At 49.4% G+C, this 19,159-nt stretch overlaps 1 protein-coding gene across 1 annotated transcript in view; it reads right to left on the bottom strand.

Moving 5' to 3' along the window:
• Nucleotides 1–7,287: 7,287 nt before the first annotated feature.
• Nucleotides 7,288–19,159, bottom strand: part of LOC134983168 (oocyte zinc finger protein XlCOF8.4-like) — a 30,083-nt gene continuing 18,211 nt past the window's right edge. The window contains exon 6 of the mRNA XM_063948929.1: nucleotides 7,288–13,238. Within this exon, the coding sequence (XP_063804999.1) occupies nucleotides 12,490–13,238 (749 nt within the window). The 3' untranslated portion in view covers nucleotides 7,288–12,489. The remainder of the gene's footprint in view (nucleotides 13,239–19,159) is intronic.

Raw genomic sequence — 19,159 nt, 5'->3', positions numbered from 1 at the left:
GCCCCACCTCACACCATCACTTACAGCCAAGTGAGATAACATCAGAGGTTACAGATCCCATTACACGCCCCACCTCACACCGTCACTTACAGCCAAGTGAGATAACATCAGAGGTTACAGATCCCATTACACGCCCCACCTCACACCATCACTTACAGCCAAGTGAGATAACATCAGAGGTTACAGATCCCATTACACGCCCCACCTCGCACCATCACTTACAGCCAAGTGAGATAACGTCAGAGGTTACAGATCCCATTACACGCCCCACCTCACACCGTCACTTACAGCCAAGTGAGATAACATCAGAGGTTACAGATCCCATTACACGCCCCACCTCACACCATCACTTACAGCCAAGTGAGATAACGTCAGAGGTTACAGATCCCATTACACGCCCCACCTCACACCGTCACTTACAGCCAAGTGAGATAACGTCAGAGGTTACAGATCCCATTACACGCCCCACCTCACACCATCACTTACAGCCAAGTGAGATAACATCAGAGGTTACAGATCCCATTACACGCCCCACCTCACACCGTCACTTACAGCCAAGTGAGATAATATCAGAGGTTACAGATCCCATTACACGCCCCACCTCACACCGTCACTTACAGCCAAGTGAGATAACATCAGAGGTTACAGATCCCATTACACGCCCCACCTCACACCGTCACGTACAGCCAAGTGAGATAACATCAGAGGTTACAGATCCCATTACACGTCCCACCTCACACCGTCACTTACAGCCAAGTGAGATAACATCAGAGGTTACAGATCCCATTACACGTCCCACCTCACACCGTCACTTACAGCCAAGTGAGATAACATCAGAGGTTACAGATCCCATTACACGTCCCACCTCACACCGTCACTTACAGCCAAGTGAGATAATATCAGAGGTTACAGATCCCATTACACGCCCCACCTCACACAGTCACTTACAGCCAAGTGAGATAACATCAGAGGTTACAGATCCCATTACATGCCCCACCTCACACCATCACTTACAGCCAAGTGAGGTAACGTCAGAGGTTACAGATCCCATTACACGCCCCACCTCACACCGTCACTTACAGCCAAGTGAGATAACGTTAGAGGTTACAGATCCCATTACATGCCCCACCTCACACCATCACTTACAGCCAAGTGAGGTAACGTCAGAGGTTACAGATCCCATTACACGCCCCACCTCACACCGTCACTTACAGCCAAGTGAGATAACATCAGAGGTTACAGATCCCATTACACGCCCCACCTCACACCATCACTTACAGCCAAGTGAGATAACGTCAGAGGTTACAGATCCCATTACACGCCCCACCTCACACCGTCACTTACAGCCAAGTGAGATAACGTTAGAGGTTACAGATCCCATTACATGCCCCACCTCACACCATCACTTACAGCCAAGTGAGATAACGTCAGAGGTTACAGATCCCATTACACGCCCCACCTCACACCGTCACTTACAGCCAAGTGAGATAACATCAGAGGTTACAGATCCCATTACACGCCCCACCTCACACCATCACTTACAGCCAAGTGAGATAACGTCAGAGGTTACAGATCCCATTACACGCCCCACCTCACACCATCACTTACAGCCAAGTGAGATAACGTCAGAGGTTACAGATCCCATTACACGCCCCACCTCACACCGTCACTTACAGCCAAGTGAGATAACATCAGAGGTTACAGATCCCATTACACGCCCCACCTCACACCATCACTTACAGCCAAGTGAGATAACGTCAGAGGTTACAGATCCCATTACACGCCCCACATCACACCGTCACTTACAGCCAAGTGAGATAACGTCAGAGGTTACAGATCCCATTACACGCCCCACCTCACACCATCACTTACAGCCAAGTGAGATAACGTCAGAGGTTACAGATCCCATTACACGCCCCACCTCACACCGTCACTTACAGCCAAGTGAGATAACGTCAGAGGTTACAGATCCCATTACACGCCCCACCTCACACCATCACTTACAGCCAAGTGAGATAACGTCAGAGGTTACAGATCCCATTACACGCCCCACCTCACACCGTCACTTACAGCCAAGTGAGATAACATCAGAGGTTACAGATCCCATTACACGCCCCACATCACACCGTCACTTACAGCCAAGTGAGATCACGTCAGAGGTTACAGATCCCATTACACGCCCCACCTCACACCATCACTTACAGCCAAGTGAGATAACGTCAGAGGTTACAGATCCCATTACACGCCCCACCTCACACCGTCACTTACAGCCAAGTGAGATAACATCAGAGGTTACAGATCCCATTACACGCCCCACCTCACACCGTCACTTACAGCCAAGTGAGATAACATCAGAGGTTACAGATCCCATTACACGCCCCACCTCACACCGTCACTTACAGCCAAGTGAGATAACGTCAGAGGTTACAGATCCCATTACACGCCCCACCTCACACCGTCACTTACAGCCAAGTGAGATAACATCAGAGGTTACAGATCCCATTACACGCCCCACCTCACATCGTCACTTACAGCAAAGTGAGATAACGTCAGAGGTTACAGATCCCATTACACGCCCCACCTCACACCATCACTTACAGCCAAGGGAGATAACGTCAGAGGTTACAGATCCCATTACACGTCCCACCTCACACCGTCACTTACAGCCAAGTGAGATAACATCAGAGGTTACAGATCCCATTACACGCCCCACCTCACACCATCACTTACAGCCAAGTGAGATAACGTCAGAGGTTACAGATCCCATTACACGCCCCACCTCACACAGTCACTTACAGCCAAGTGAGATAACGTCAGAGGTTACAGATCCCATTACACGCCCCACCTCACACCGTCACTTACAGCCAAGTGAGATAACATCAGAGGTTACAGATCCCATTACACGTCCCACCTCACACCGTCACTTACAGCCAAGTGAGATAACATCAGAGGTTACAGATCCCATTACACGCCCCACCTCACACAGTCACTTACAGCCAAGTGAGATAACATCAGAGGTTACAGATCCCATTACACGTCCCACCTCACACCGTCACTTACAGCCAAGTGAGATAACATCAGAGGTTACAGATCCCATTACACGCCCCACCTCACACCATCACTTACAGCCAAGTGAGATAACATCAGAGGTTATAGATCCCATTACACGCCTCACCTCACACCGTCACTTACAGCCAAGTGAGATAACATCAGAGGTTACAGGTCCCATTACACGACCCACCTCACACCGTCACTTACAGCCAAGTGAGATAACGTCAGAGGTTACAGATCCCATTACACGCCCCACCTCACACCGTCACTTATAGCCAAGTGAGATAACGTCAGAGGTTACAGATCCCATTACACGCCCCACCTCACACCATCACTTACAGCCAAGTGAGATAACGTCAGAGGTTACAGATCCCATTACACGCCCCACCTCACACCGTCACTTATAGCCAAGTGAGATAACGTCAGAGGTTACAGATCCCATTACACGCCCCACCTCACACCGTCACTTACAGCCAAGTGAGATAACGTCAGAGGTTACAGATCCCATTACACGCCCCACCTCACACCGTCACTTACAGCCAAGTGAGATAACATCAGAGGTTACAGATCCCATTACACGTCCCACCTCACACCGTCACTTACAGCCAAGTGAGATAACATCAGAGGTTACAGATCCCATTACACACCCCACCTCACACCGTCACTTACAGCCAAGTGAGGTAACATCAGAGGTTACAGATCCCATTACACACCCCACCTCACACCGTCACTTACAGCCAAGTGAGATAACGTCAGAGGTTACAGATCCCATTACACGCCCCACCTCACACCATCACTTACAGCCAAGTGAGGTAACATCAGAGGTTACAGATCCCATTACACGCCCCACCTCACACCATCACTTACAGCCAAGTGAGATAACGTCAGAGGTTACAGATCCCATTACACGCCCCACCTCACAGTCACTTACAGCCAAGTGAGATAACGTCAGAGGTTACAGATCCCATTACACGCCCCACCTCACACCATCACTTACAGCCAAGTGAGGTAACATCAGAGGTTACAGATCCCATTACACGCCCCACCTCACACCATCACTTACAGCCAAGTGAGATAACGTCAGAGGTTACAGATCGCATTACACGCCCCACCTCACACCGTCACTTACAGCCAAGTGAGATAACGTCAGAGGTTACAGATCCCATTACACGCCCCACCTCACACCGTCACTTACACCCAAGGGAGATAACATCAGAGGTTACATATCCCATTACACGCCTCACCTCACACCGTCACTTACAGCCAAGTGAGATAACGTCAGAGGTTACAGATCCCATTACACGCCCCACCTCACACAGTCACTTACAGCCAAGTGAGATAACGTCAGAGGTTACAGATCCCATTACACGCCCCACCTCACACCGTCACTTACAGCCAAGTGAGATAACATCAGAGGTTACAGATCCCATTACACGCCCCACCTCACACCGTCACTTACAGCCAAGTGAGATAACATCAGAGGTTACAGATCCCATTACACGTCCCACCTCACACCGTCACTTACAGCCAAGTGAGATAACATCAGAGGTTACAGATCCCATTACACACCCCACCTCACACCGTCACTTACAGCCAAGTGAGGTAACATCAGAGGTTACAGATCCCATTACACACCCCACCTCACACCGTCACTTACAGCCAAGTGAGATAACGTCAGAGGTTACAGATCCCATTACACGCCCCACCTCACACCATCACTTACAGCCAAGTGAGGTAACATCAGAGGTTACAGATCCCATTACACGCCCCACCTCACACCATCACTTACAGCCAAGTGAGATAACGTCAGAGGTTACAGATCCCATTACACGCCCCACCTCACAGTCACTTACAGCCAAGTGAGATAACGTCAGAGGTTACAGATCCCATTACACGCCCCACCTCACACCATCACTTACAGCCAAGTGAGGTAACATCAGAGGTTACAGATCCCATTACACGCCCCACCTCACACCATCACTTACAGCCAAGTGAGATAACGTCAGAGGTTACAGATCGCATTACACGCCCCACCTCACACCGTCACTTACAGCCAAGTGAGATAACGTCAGAGGTTACAGATCCCATTACACGCCCCACCTCACACCGTCACTTACACCCAAGGGAGATAACATCAGAGGTTACATATCCCATTACACGCCTCACCTCACACCGTCACTTACAGCCAAGTGAGATAACGTCAGAGGTTACAGATCCCATTACACGCCCCACCTCACACAGTCACTTACAGCCAAGTGAGATAACGTCAGAGGTTACAGATCCCATTACACGCCCCACCTCACACCGTCACTTACAGCCAAGTGAGATAACATCAGAGGTTACAGATCCCATTACACGCCCCACCTCACACCGTCACTTACAGCCAAGTGAGATAACATCAGAGGTTACAGATCCCATTACACGCCCCACCTCACACCGTCACTTATAGCCAAGTGAGATAACGTCGGAGGTTACAGATTCCATTACCCGTCCCACCTCACACCGTCACTTACAGCCAAGTGAGATAACATCAGAGGTTACAGATCCCATTACACGACCCACCTCACACCGTCACTTACAGCCAAGGGAGATAACGTCAGAGGTTACATATCCCATTACACGCCTCACCTCACACCGTCACTTACAGCCAAGTGAGATAACATCAGAGGTTACAGATCCCATTACACGCCCCACCTCACACCGTCACTTACAGCCAAGTGAGATAACATCAGAGGTTACAGATCCCATTACACGCCCCACCTCACACCATCACTTACAGCCAAGTGAGATAACATCAGAGGTTACAGATCCCATTACACGCCCCACCTCACACCGTCACTTACAGCCAAGTGAGATAACATCAGAGGTTACAGATACCATTACACGCCCCACCTCGCACCATCACTTACAGCCAAGTGAGATAACATCAGAGGTTACAGATCCCATTACACGCCCCACCTCACACCGTCACTTACAGCCAAGTGAGATAACATCAGAGGTTACAGATCCCATTACACGCCCCACCTCACACCATCACTTACAGCCAAGTGAGATAACGTCAGAGGTTACAGATCCCATTACACGCCCCACCTCACACCGTCACTTACAGCCAAGTGAGATAACGTCAGAGGTTACAGATCCCATTACACGCCCCACCTCACACCATCACTTACAGCCAAGTGAGATAACATCAGAGGTTACAGATCCCATTACACGCCCCACCTCACACCGTCACTTACAGCCAAGTGAGATAACATCAGAGGTTACAGATCCCATTACACGCCCCACCTCACACCGTCACTTACAGCCAAGTGAGATAACATCAGAGGTTACAGATCCCATTACACGCCCCACCTCACACCGTCACGTACAGCCAAGTGAGATAACATCAGAGGTTACAGATCCCATTACACGTCCCACCTCACACCGTCACTTACAGCCAAGTGAGATAACATCAGAGGTTACAGATCCCATTACACGTCCCACCTCACACCGTCACTTACAGCCAAGTGAGATAACATCAGAGGTTACAGATCCCATTACACGTCCCACCTCACACCGTCACTTACAGCCAAGTGAGATAACATCAGAGGTTACAGATCCCATTACACGCCCCACCTCACACAGTCACTTACAGCCAAGTGAGATAACATCAGAGGTTACAGATCCCATTACATGCCCCACCTCACACCATCACTTACAGCCAAGTGAGGTAACGTCAGAGGTTACAGATCCCATTACACGCCCCACCTCACACCGTCACTTACAGCCAAGTGAGATAACGTTAGAGGTTACAGATCCCATTACATGCCCCACCTCACACCATCACTTACAGCCAAGTGAGGTAACGTCAGAGGTTACAGATCCCATTACACGCCCCACCTCACACCGTCACTTACAGCCAAGTGAGATAACATCAGAGGTTACAGATCCCATTACACGCCCCACCTCACACCATCACTTACAGCCAAGTGAGATAACGTCAGAGGTTACAGATCCCATTACACGCCCCACCTCACACCGTCACTTACAGCCAAGTGAGATAACGTTAGAGGTTACAGATCCCATTACATGCCCCACCTCACACCATCACTTACAGCCAAGTGAGATAACGTCAGAGGTTACAGATCCCATTACATGCCCCACCTCACACCGTCACTTACAGCCAAGTGAGATAACATCAGAGGTTACAGATCCCATTACACGCCCCACCTCACACCATCACTTACAGCCAAGTGAGATAACGTCAGAGGTTACAGATCCCATTACACGCCCCACCTCACACCATCACTTACAGCCAAGTGAGATAACGTCAGAGGTTACAGATCCCATTACACGCCCCACCTCACACCGTCACTTACAGCCAAGTGAGATAACATCAGAGGTTACAGATCCCATTACACGCCCCACCTCACACCATCACTTACAGCCAAGTGAGATAACGTCAGAGGTTACAGATCCCATTACACGCCCCACCTCACACAGTCACTTACAGCCAAGTGAGATAACATCAGAGGTTACAGATCCCATTACACGCCCCACATCACACCGTCACTTACAGCCAAGTGAGATAACGTCAGAGGTTACAGATCCCATTACACGCCCCACCTCACACCATCACTTACAGCCAAGTGAGATAACGTCAGAGGTTACAGATCCCATTACACGCCCCACCTCACACCGTCACTTACAGCCAAGTGAGATAACGTCAGAGGTTACAGATCCCATTACACGCCCCACCTCACACCATCACTTACAGCCAAGTGAGATAACGTCAGAGGTTACAGATCCCATTACACGCCCCACCTCACACCGTCACTTACAGCCAAGTGAGATAACATCAGAGGTTACAGATCCCATTACACGCCCCACATCACACCGTCACTTACAGCCAAGTGAGATCACGTCAGAGGTTACAGATCCCATTACACGCCCCACCTCACACCATCACTTACAGCCAAGTGAGATAACGTCAGAGGTTACAGATCCCATTACACGCCCCACCTCACACCGTCACTTACAGCCAAGTGAGATAACATCAGAGGTTACAGATCCCATTACACGCCCCACCTCACACCGTCACTTACAGCCAAGTGAGATAACATCAGAGGTTACAGATCCCATTACACGCCCCACCTCACACCGTCACTTACAGCCAAGTGAGATAACGTCAGAGGTTACAGATCCCATTACACGCCCCACCTCACACCGTCACTTACAGCCAAGTGAGATAACATCAGAGGTTACAGATCCCATTACACGCCCCACCTCACATCGTCACTTACAGCAAAGTGAGATAACGTCAGAGGTTACAGATCCCATTACACGCCCCACCTCACACCATCACTTACAGCCAAGGGAGATAACGTCAGAGGTTACAGATCCCATTACACGTCCCACCTCACACCGTCACTTACAGCCAAGTGAGATAACATCAGAGGTTACAGATCCCATTACACGCCCCACCTCACACCATCACTTACAGCCAAGTGAGATAACGTCAGAGGTTACAGATCCCATTACACGCCCCACCTCACACAGTCACTTACAGCCAAGTGAGATAACGTCAGAGGTTACAGATCCCATTACACGCCCCACCTCACACCGTCACTTACAGCCAAGTGAGATAACATCAGAGGTTACAGATCCCATTACACGTCCCACCTCACACCGTCACTTACAGCCAAGTGAGATAACATCAGAGGTTACAGATCCCATTACACGCCCCACCTCACACAGTCACTTACAGCCAAGTGAGATAACGTCAGAGGTTAGAGATCCCATTACACGCCCCACCTCACACCGTCACTTACAGCCAAGTGAGATAACATCAGAGGTTACAGATCCCATTACACGTCCCACCTCACACCGTCACTTACAGCCAAGTGAGATAACATCAGAGGTTACAGATCCCATTACACGCCCCACCTCACACCATCACTTACAGCCAAGTGAGATAACATCAGAGGTTATAGATCCCATTACACGCCTCACCTCACACCGTCACTTACAGCCAAGTGAGATAACATCAGAGGTTACAGGTCCCATTACACGACCCACCTCACACCGTCACTTACAGCCAAGTGAGATAACGTCAGAGGTTACAGATCCCATTACACGCCCCACCTCACACCGTCACTTATAGCCAAGTGAGATAACGTCAGAGGTTACAGATCCCATTACACGCCCCACCTCACACCATCACTTACAGCCAAGTGAGATAACGTCAGAGGTTACAGATCCCATTACACGCCCCACCTCACACCGTCACTTATAGCCAAGTGAGATAACGTCAGAGGTTACAGATCCCATTACACGCCCCACCTCACACCGTCACTTACAGCCAAGTGAGATAACATCAGAGGTTACAGATCCCATTACACGCCCCACCTCACACCGTCACTTACAGCCAAGTGAGATAACATCAGAGGTTACAGATCCCATTACACGTCCCACCTCACACCGTCACTTACAGCCAAGTGAGATAACATCAGAGGTTACAGATCCCATTACACACCCCACCTCACACCGTCACTTACAGCCAAGTGAGGTAACATCAGAGGTTACAGATCCCATTACACACCCCACCTCACACCGTCACTTACAGCCAAGTGAGATAACATCAGAGGTTACAGATCCCATTACATGCCTCACCTCACACAGTCACTTACAGCCAAGTGAGATAACGTCAGAGGTTACAGATCCCATTACACGCCCCACCTCACACCATCACTTACAGCCAAGTGAGGTAACATCAGAGGTTACAGATCCCATTACACGCCCCACCTCACACCATCACTTACAGCCAAGTGAGATAACGTCAGAGGTTACAGATCCCATTACACGCCCCACCTCACAGTCACTTACAGCCAAGTGAGATAACGTCAGAGGTTACAGATCCCATTACACGCCCCACCTCACACCATCACTTACAGCCAAGTGAGATAACGTCAGAGGTTACAGATCCCATTACACGCCCCACCTCACACCATCACTTACAGCCAAGTGAGGTAACATCAGAGGTTACAGATCCCATTACACACCCCACCTCACACCGTCACTTACAGCCAAGTGAGATAACATCAGAGGTTACAGATCCCATTACATGCCTCACCTCACACAGACACTTACAGCCAAGTGAGGTAACATCAGAGGTTACAGATCCCATTATACACCCCACCTCACATCGTCACTTACAGCCAAGTGAGATAACATCAGAGGTTACAGATCCCATTACACGCTCCACCTCACACCGTCACTTACAGCCAAGTGAGATAACGTCAGAGGTTACAGATCCCATTATACGCCCCACCTCGCACAGTCACTTACAGCCAAGTGAGATAACATCAGAGGTTACAGATCCCATTACACGCCTCACCTCACACCGTCACTTACAGCCAAGTGAGATAACATCAGAGGTTACAGATCCCATTACACGCCCCACCTCACACCATCACTTACAGCCAAGTGAGATAACATCAGAGATTACAGATCCCATTACACGCCTCACCTCACACCGTCACTTACAGCCAAGTGAGATAACGTCAGAGGTTACAGATCCCATTACACGCCCCACCTCACACCGTCACTTACAGCCAAGTGAGATAATATCAGAGGTTACAGATCCCATTACACGCCCCACCTCACACCGTCACTTACAGCCAAGTGAGATAACATCAGAGGTTACAGATCCCATTACACGCCCCACCTCACACCGTCACTTACAGCCAAGTGAGATAATATCAGAGGTTACAGATCCCATTACATGCCTCACCTCACACAGTCACTTACAGCCAAGTGAGGTAACATCAGAGGTTACAGATCCCATTATACGCCCCACCTCACATCGTCACTTACAGCCAAGTGAGATAACATCAGAGGTTACAGATCCCATTACACGCCCCACCTCACACCGTCACTTACAGCCAAGTGAGATAACGTCAGAGGTTACAGATCCCATTATACGCCCCACCTCGCACAGTCACTTACAGCCAAGTGAGATAACATCAGAGGTTACAGATCCCATTACACGCCTCACCTCACACCGTCACTTACAGCCAAGTGAGATAACATCAGAGGTTACAGATCCCATTACACGCCCCACCTCACACCATCACTTACAGCCAAGTGAGATAACATCAGAGGTTACAGATCCCATTACACGCCTCACCTCACACTGTCACTTACAGCCAAGTGAGATAACGTCAGAGGTTACAGATCCCATTACACGCCCCACCTCACACCGTCACTTACAGCCAAGTGAGATAATATCAGAGGTTACAGATCCCATTACACGCCCCACCTCACACCGTCACTTACAGCCAAGTGAGATAACATCAGAGGTTACAGATCCCATTACACGCCCCACCTCACACCGTCACTTACAGCCAAGTGAGATAACATCAGAGGTTACAGGTCCCATTACACGCCCCACCTCACACCATCACTTACAGCCAAGTGAGGTAACATCAGAGGTTACAGATCCCATTACACGCCTCACCTCACACCGTCACTTACAGCCAAGTGAGATAACGTCAGAGGTTACAGATCCCATTACATGCCCCACCTCACACCGTCACTTACAGCCAAGTGAGGTAATGTCAGAGGTTACAGATCCCATTACACGCCCCACCTCACATCGTCACTTACAGCCAAGTGAGGTAATGTCAGAGGTTACAGATCCCATTACATGCCCCACCTCACACCATCACTTACAGCCAAGTGAGATAACATCAGAGGTTACAGATCCCATTACACGCCCCACCTCACACCGTCACTTACAGCCAAGTGAGATAACATCAGAGGTTACAGATCCCATTACATGCCCCACCTCACACCGTCACTTACAGCCAAGTGAGATAACATCATACGTTACAGGTTCCATTACACGCCCCACCTCACACCGTCACTTACAGCCAAGTGAGATAACGTCAGAGGTTACAGATCCCATTACACGCCCCACCTCACACCGTCACTTACAGCCAAGTGAGATAACGTCAGAGGTTACAGATCCCATTACACGCCCCACCTCACATCGTCACTTAAAGCCAAGTGAGATAATGTCAGAGGTTACAGATCCCATTACACGCCTCACCTCACACCGTCACTTACAGCCAAGTAAGATAACATCAGGTTACAGGTTCCATTACACACCCCACCTCACACCGTCACTTACAGCCAAGTGAGGTAATGTCAGAGGTTACAGATCCCATTATACGCCCATTTACATGGGGAATCTGTTGCAGCCTTATGTTGGTGACATTCATTAAAGCTAGGTCTGGATTTTAATTTAATTGTTATATATTAGTATATAGTGTGTACAAGCAAATGTAATTTACCCCTCATTAAGCAGGGACAGCAATCTAGGCTAAGATTGTCATTATGCTTGTTATGAAATTTATAAATAAAATTATAGTATTGCAAATGCTGCTGTCATTTCTATATTTCTAGACACTCATATACATTGTTTTTCCCTCCTGTGTGAAGTTTCTGATGACTAAAAAGAGTCGATTTATGTTTAAAACACTTCCCACATTCAGAACATGAAAATGGCATCTCAGCTGTGTGAGTTCTCTTATGTATATCAAGATTTCTTTTCTGTGTAAAACATTTCCCACATTCAGGACACAGAAATGGCCTCTCACCCGTGTGAGTTCTCTGATGTTCATCACGTACTCCTCTCTGTGTAAAACATTTTCCACATTCAGAGCATGAAAATGGCCTTTCACCTGTGTGAGTTCTCTTATGTGCATCAAGTGTTCCCTGACGTGCAAAACATTTCCCACATTCAGAACAGGAAAATGGCTTCTCACCTGTGTGAATCTTTGTATGTCTATTAAGATCTCCTTTCAGCTTAAAACCTTTCCCACATATAAAACACAGAAAAGGCCTCTCAGATGTGTGAACTCTCTTCTGATGTATAGAAAGACTTAACTGCTTTGTAAAACATTTCCCACATTCAGAACATGAAAATGGTTCATCATCTGTATGATCTAAACTGTGTGTAAAAATAATAACATTATCAGGGGAGCATTCTTCATGATTAGAATGAACAGATGATATATTTGCACCGTGAAATGCTGGATGTATATGTGGGGTAAAGGGGCTTTCATCTGGAGAATCTTGCGAGAAGCTACGAGATACTATGAGACGTGTCCCCGAATTATTCCTGCTGTTGTGTCCATCTGCTGAGAACAAAATATATGGAAATTAGCATCTCTAGAGAACTCTAGCATACTGTGTTACTATAAGGCGTGCATTGCTGTGCCCAACATTTCCAGTCAATATTTTCAAGTTTCACTTTGTGAATGAAGAATTCAGAGGATATATAGGTTCTATTACATTCTAGGATACGCATGTGGAGGCGCTCTGTGGCAGATGGGCGGGGAAGGGAGATGAGCAAACTGAAACTACTAATTTAAACTGCTGTCTACCCTTACCCCCTCCCTACACCAGCACTACCTGCACCTATCCTCCCCCTTGCCCCCCAGTTCTGCCCCAGCTGTTATTTACCCTTACCCTCAGCACTGTTCTCCCCTAGCCCCCATCTTACTCCCCCCAGTTCTGCCCCAGCTGCTATTGACCCTTACCCCTTCCTATCCTCATCACTGCCTGCCCCTAAGCCCCCTCCTTACCCCCCCCCCCCAGCACTGTTCCAACTGCTGCCTTCCCTCACCCACAATAATAAATGATGGCACCCCGAAACAGTGGAGTAGGACACCTAGTTTCTAAAGTGAGGGATCCCTGGGACCCACAAATTATTTTGCCCAGGTCAATTACTGTGATAAGTCATGATCAAACTAGTCACAAACATGTGATTGCTGATGTTTGTCATGAAGAGGATTAGGGTGTAGGACTAACACTGGCCGGGGAGTAGTCACTAAAAAGGACATGGGGGGAGATGTATCAAGCCGTAGAGAGAGATAAAAAGAGAAGTTGCAACTAGCAACCAATCAGATGTATGAGATACACCAGAGAGTGTGGGGAGGAGACTGGTCAGATCTCTGGGCTGGTAACACACAGTGACATGATGTGAGGGGGAGAGCAGGAGTATAAAAGGGGCTGATGGCTCCTGATGTATGAGATACACCAGAGATTGTGGGGAGGAGACTGGTCAGATCTCTGGGCTGGTAACACACAGTGACATGATGGTAGAGGGAGGGAAGGAGTATAATAGGGGCTGATGGCGCCTGATGTATGAGATACACCAGAGAGTGTGGGGAGGAGACTGGTCAGATCTCTGGGCTGGTGACACACAGTGACATGATGTGAGGGGAGAGCAGGAGTATAATAGGGGCTGATGGCTCCTGATGTATGAGATACACCAGAGAGTGTGGGGAGGAGACTGGTCAGATCTCTGGGCTGGTAACACACAGTGACATGATGGTAGAGGGAGAGAAGGAGTATAATAGGGGCTGATGGCTCCTGATATACGAGATACACCAGAGAGTGTGGAGAGGAGACTGGTCAGATCTCTGGGCTGGTAACACACAGTGACATGATGTGAGGGGGAGAGCGGGAGTATAATAGAGGCTGATGGCTCCTGATGTATGAGATACACCAGAGAGTGTGGGGAGGAGACTTGTCAGATCTCTGGGCTGGTAACACACAGTGACATGATGTGAGGGGGAGAGCAGGAGCATAATAGGGGCTGATGGATTCTGATGTATGAGATACACCAGAGAGTGTGAGGAGGAGACTGGTTAGATCTCTGGGCTGGTAACACACAGTGACATGATGTGAGGGGGAGAGCAGGAGTCTAATAGGGGCTGATGGCTCCTGATGTATGAGATACACCAGAGAGTGTGGGGAGGAGACTGGTCAGATCTCTGGGCTGGTAACACACAGTGACATGATGTCAGGGGGAGAGCAGGAGTATAATAGGGGCTGATGGCTCCTGATGTATGAGATACACCAGAGAGTGTGGGGAGGAGACTGGTCAGATCTCTGGGCTGGTAACACACAGTGACATGATGTGAGGGGGAGAGCAGGAGTCTAATAGGGGCTGATGGCTCCTGATGTATGAGATACACCAGAGAGTGTGGAGAGGAGACTGGTCAGATCTCTGGGCTGGTAACACACAGTGATATGATGTGAGGGGGAGAGCAGGAGTCTAATAGGGCTGATGGCTCCTGATGTATGAGATACACCAGAGAGTGTGGGGAGGAGACTGGTCAGATCTCTGGGCTGGTAACACACAGTGACATGATGGTAGAGGGAGAGAAGGCGTATAATAGGGGCTGATGGCTCCTGATGTACGAGATACACCAGAGAGTGTGGGGAGGAGACTGGTCAGATCTCTGGGCTGGTAACACACAGTGACATGATGGTAGAGGGAGAGAAGGAGTATAATAGGGGCTGATGGCTCCTGATGTACGAGATACACCAGAGAGTGTGGAGAGGAGACTGGTCAGATCTCTGGGCTGGTAACACACAGTGACATGATGTCAGGGGGAGAGCAGGAGTATAATAGGGGCTGATGGCTCCTGATGTATGAGATACACCAGAGAGTGTGGGGAGGAGACTGGTTAGATCTCTGGGCTGGTAACACACAGTGACATGATGTGAGGGGGAGAGCAGGCGTCTAATAGGGGCTGATGGCTCCTGATGTATGAGATACACCAGAGAGTGTGGGGAGGAAACTGGTCAGATCTCTGGGCTGGTAACACACAGTGACATGATGTCAGGGGGAGAGCAGGAGTATAATAGGGGCTGATGGCTCCTGATGTATGAGATACACCAGAGAGTGTGGGGAGGAGACTGGTCAGACCTCTGGGCTGGTAACACACAGTGACATGATGTGAGGAGGAGAGCAGGAGTATAATAGGGGCTGATGGCTCCTGATGTATGAGATACACCAGAGAGTGTGGGGAGGAGACTGGTCAGATCTCTGGGCTGGTAACACACAGTGACATGATGGTAGAGGGAGAGAAGGAGTATAATAGGGGCTGATGGCTTCTGATGTATGAGATACACCAGAGAGTGTGGGGAGGAGACTGGTCAGATCTCTGGGCTGGTAACACACAGTGACATGATGGTAGAGGGAGAGAAGGAGTATAATAGGGGCTGATGGCTCCTGATGTACGAGATACACCAGAGAGTGTGGGGAGGAGACTGGTCAGATCTCTGGGCTGGTAACACACAGTGACATGATGTGAGGGGGAGAGCAGGAGTATAATAGAGGCTGATGGCTCCTGATGTATGAGATACACCAGAGAGTGTGGGGAGGAGACTGGTCAGATCTCTGGGCTGGTAACACACAGTGACATGATGTGAGGGGGAGAGCAGGAACATAATAGGGGCTGATGGATCCTGATGTATGAGATACACCAGAGAGTGTGAGGAGGAGACTGGTTAGATCTCTGGGCTGGTAACACACAGTGACATGATGTGAGGGGGAGAGCAGGAGTCTAATAGGGGCTGATGGCTCCTGATGTATGAGATACACCAGAGAGTGTGGGGAGGAGACTGGTCAGATCTCTGGGCTGGTAACACACAGTGACATGATGTCAGGGGGAGAGCAGGAGTATAATAGGGGCTGATGGCTCCTGATGTATGAGATACACCAGAGAGTGTGGGGAGGAGACTGGTCAGATCTCTGGGCTGGTAACACACAGTGACATGATGGTAGAGGGAGAGAAGGAGTATAATAGGGGCTGATGGCTCCTGATGTATGAGATACACCAGAGAGTGTGGGGAGGAGACTGGTCAGATCTCTGGGCTGGTAACACACAGTGACATGATGTGAGGGGGAGAGCAGGAGTATAATAGGGGCTGATGGCTCCTGATGTATGAGATACACCAGAGAGTGTGGGGAGGAGACTGGTCAGATCTCTGGGCTGGTAACACACAGTGACATGATGGTAGAGGGAGAGAAGGAGTATAATAGAGGCTGATGGCTCCTGATGTACGAGATACACCAGATAGTGTGGAGAGGAGACTGGTCAGATCTCTGGGCTCGTAACACACAGTGACATGATGTGAGGGGGAGAGCAGGAGTATAATAGAGGCTGATGGCTCCTGATGTATGAGATACACCAGAGAATGTGGGGAGGAGACTGGTCAGATCTCTGGGCTCGTAACACACAGTGACATGATGTGAGGGGGAGAGCAGGAGTATAATAGAGGCTGATGGCTCCTGATGTATGAGATACACCAGAGAGTGTGGGGAGGAGACTGGTCAGATCTCTGGGCTGGTAACACACAGTGACATGATGTGAGGGGGAGAGCAGGAGTATAATAGGGGCTGATGGCTCCTGATGTATGAGATACACTAGAGAGTGTGGGGAGGAGACTGGTCAGATCTCTGGGCTGGTAACACACAGTGACATGATGGTAGAGGGAGAGAAGGAGTATAATAGGGGCTGATGGCTCCTGATGTACGAGATACACCAGATAGTGTGGAGAGGAGACTGGTCAGATCTCTGGGCTGGTAACACACAGTGACATGATGTGAGGGGGAGAGCAGGAGTATAATAAAGGCTGATGGCTCCTGATGTATGAGATACACCAGAGAATGTGGGGAGGAGACTGGTCAGATCTCTGGGCTGGTAACACACAGTGATATGATGTGAGGGGGAGAGCAGGAGTATAATAGAGACTGATGGCTCCTGATGTATGAGATACACCAGAGAGTGTGGGGAGGAGACTGGTCAGATCTCTGGGCTGGTAACACACAGTGACATGATGTGAGGGGGAGAGCAGGAGCATAATAGGGGCTGATGGATCCTGATGTATGAGATACACCAGAGAGTGTGAGGAGGAGACTGGTTAGATCTCTGGGCTGGTAACACACAGTGACATGATGTGAGGGGAAGAGCAGGCGTATAATAGAGGCTGATGGCTCCTGATGTATGAGATACACCAGAGAGTGTGGGGAGGAGACTGGTCATATCTCTGGGCTGGTAACACACAGTGACATGATGTCAGGGGGAGAGCAGGAGTATAATAGGGGCTGATGGCTCCTGATGTATGAGATACACCAGAGAGTGTGGGGAGGAGACTGGTTAGATCTCTGGGCTGGTAACACACAGTGACATGATGTGAGGGGGAGAGCAGGCGTCTAATAGGGGCTGATGGCTCCTGATGTATGAGATACACCAGAGAGTGTGGGGAGGAAACTGGTCAGATCTCTGGGCTGGTAACACACAGTGACATGATGTGAGGGGGAGAGCAGGAGTCTAATAGGGGCTGATGGCTCCTGATGTATGAGATACACCAGAGAGTGTGGGGAGTAGACTGGTCAGATCTCTGGGCTGGTAACACACAGTGACATGATGTCAGGGGGAGAGCAGGAGTATAATAGGGGCTGATGGCTCCTGATGTATGAGATACACCAGAGAGTGTGGGGAGGAGACTGGTTAAATCTCTGGGCTGGTAACACACAGTGACATGATGTGAGGGGGAGAGCAGGAGTCTAATAGGGGCTGATGGCTCCTGATGTATGAGATACACCAGAGAGTGTGGGGAGGAGACTGGTCAGATCTCTGGGCTGGTAACACACAGTGACATGATGTCAGGGGGAGAGCAGGAGTATAATAGGGGCTGATGGCTCCTGATGTATGAGATACACCAGAGAGTGTGGGGAGGAGACTGGTCAGACCTCTGGGCTGGTAACACACAGTGACATGATGTGAGGAGGAGAGCAGGAGTATAATAGGGGCTGATGGCTCCTGATGTATGAGATACACCAGAGAGTGTGGGGAGGAGACTGGTCAGATCTCTGGGCTGGTAACACACAGTGACATGATGTGAGGGGGAGAGCAGGAGTATAATAGGGGCTGATGGCTCCTGATGTATGAGATACACTAGAGAGTGTGGGGAGGAGACTGGTCAGATCTCTGGGCTGGTAACACACAGTGACATGATGGTAGAGGGAGAGAGCAGGAGTATAATAGGGGCTGATGGCTCCTGATGTATGAGATACACCAGAGAGTGTGGGGAGGAGACTGGTCAGATCTCTGGGCTGGTAACACACAGTGACATGATGGTAGAGGGAGAGAAGGAGTATAATAGGGGCTGATGGCTCCTGATGTACGAGATACACCAGAGAGTGTGGAGAGGAGACTGGTCAGATCTCTGGGCTGGTAACACACAGTGACATGATGTG

Source organism: Pseudophryne corroboree (assembly GCF_028390025.1).
Source record: "Pseudophryne corroboree isolate aPseCor3 chromosome 3 unlocalized genomic scaffold, aPseCor3.hap2 SUPER_3_unloc_1, whole genome shotgun sequence".
NCBI lineage: Eukaryota > Metazoa > Chordata > Amphibia > Anura > Myobatrachidae > Pseudophryne > Pseudophryne corroboree.
Note: the sequence above shows the minus strand (reverse complement) of the source record. Positions and strands in the feature narration are given on the sequence as shown.